The 1,830-nt window shown below is 53.3% G+C and overlaps 1 protein-coding gene across 2 annotated transcripts; it reads left to right on the top strand.

The window, feature by feature from the left end:
- Positions 1-1,830, top strand: KVP18_001796 (uncharacterized protein; the record flags this gene model as incomplete). 2 transcript variants are annotated; one of them, XM_067952147.1, is made up of 2 exons in its annotated part: positions 42-1,766; positions 1,787-1,828. In XM_067952147.1, coding segments are annotated over 2 exons (1,767 nt in total), but the record flags the coding sequence as incomplete, so codon positions are not given. The 2 variants fall into 2 exon arrangements, with proteins under 2 accessions (XP_067807743.1, XP_067807742.1); XM_067952148.1 differs by having other exon boundaries at positions 1-1,830.

Here is a 1,830-nt window from a genome sequence, read left to right as displayed (position 1 = left end):
CTGAGGTTGTCGAGATCACAGAGGCCACTACTGTCATTGAGAAGGTGGTTGAACAAATCACCGAGGTCGCCACTGTTGAGAACGTGGCCGACCAGTCAAGCAGCGACGACACCTCTTCCACGTCAAGCCTATCAGACACTGATCAGCCCTTGAATGACACTGAGGTTGTCGAGATCACAGAGGCCACTACTGTCATTGAGAAGGTGGTTGAACAAATCACCGAGGTCGCCACTGTTGAGAACGTGGCCGACCAGTCAAGCAGCGACGACACCTCTTCCACTTCAAGCCTATCAGACACTGATGAGCCCTTGAATGACACCGACGTTGTCGAGATCACAGAGGCCACTGCTGTCATTGAGAAGGTGGCTGAACAGATCACCAAGGTCGCCACTGTTGAGAACGTGGCCGACCAGTCAAGCAGCGACGACACCTCTTCCACTTCAAGCCTATCAGACACTGATGAGCCCTTGAATGACACCGACGTTGTCGAGATCACAGAGGCCACTGCTGTCATTGAGAAGGTGGCTGAACAGATCACCGAGGTCGCCACTGTTGAGAACGTGGCCGACCAGTCAAGCAGCGACGACACCTCTTCCACTTCAAGCCTATCAGACACTGATGAGCCCTTGAATGAGGCCACTACTGTCATTGAGAAGGTGGCTGAACAGATCATCGAGGTCACTACTGTTGAGAACGTGGCCGACCAGACTAGCAGTGACGACACCTCTTCCACTTCAAGCCTATCAGACACTGACGAGCCCTTGAATGACACCAAGGTTGTCGAGATCGCAGAGGCCACTACTGTCATAGAGAAGGTGGTTGATCAGATCACCGAGGTCACCACTGTTGAGAACGTGGCCGACCAGACAAGCAGTGACGACACCTCTTCCACGTCAAGCCTATCAGACACTAATGAGCCCTTGAATGAGGCCACTACTGTCATTGAGAAGGTGGCTGAACAGATCATCGAGGTCACTACTGTTGAGAACGTGGCCGACCAGACTAGCAGTGACGACACCTCTTCCACGTCAAGCCTATCAGACACTGACGAGCCCTTGAATGACACCAAGGTTGTCGAGATCGCAGAGGCCACTACTGTCATTGAGAAGGTGGTTGACCAGATCACCGAGGTCACCACTGTTGAGAACGTGGCCGACCAGACTAGCAGTGACGACACCTCTTCCACGTCAAGCCTATCAGACACTGACGAGCCCTTGAATGACACCAAGGTTGTCGAGATCACAGAGGCGACTACTGTCATTGAGAAGGTGGTTGAACAGATCACCGAGGTCACTACTGTTGAGAACGTGGCAGACCAGTCAAGCAGCGGCGACACCTCTTCCACGTCAAGCCTATCAGACACGGACGAACCCTTGAATGACACCAAGGTTGTCGAGATCACAGAGGCCACTACTGTCATTGAGAAGGTGGTCGAACAGATCACCGAGGTCACTACTGTTGAGAACGTGGCAGACCAGTCAAGCAGCGACGACACCTCTTCCACGTCAAGCCTATCAGACACGGACGAACCTTTGGACGGTGGGGAGACTACGACTGCCGCAGGTGATATTCAAAATGCCACCACTATCGTACTGACGCCTGTTGATCTCAGCAGCGACGACGTGTCGTCGTCCTCAAGTGTGTCAGACAGCGACGAGGATGACATCGAGGTTGATGCAGTTGAGATCGCAGAGGTCACTACTGTAATTGAGAAGGTGGTTGAGAAGGTGGTTGAACAGATCACCGAGGTCACCACTGTCGAGAACGTGGCCGACCAGACAAGCAGCGACGACACCTCTTCCACCACGTCAAGCCTATCAGACACTGACG

The sequence above is a fragment of a genome, assembly GCF_019968955.1.
Source record: "MAG: Porospora cf. gigantea A chromosome Unknown PgA_NODE_5630_length_1830_cov_844.105, whole genome shotgun sequence".
NCBI lineage: Eukaryota > Apicomplexa > Conoidasida > Eugregarinorida > Porosporidae > Porospora > Porospora cf. gigantea A.
This window is presented reverse-complemented; position numbering and strand designations above follow the sequence as displayed.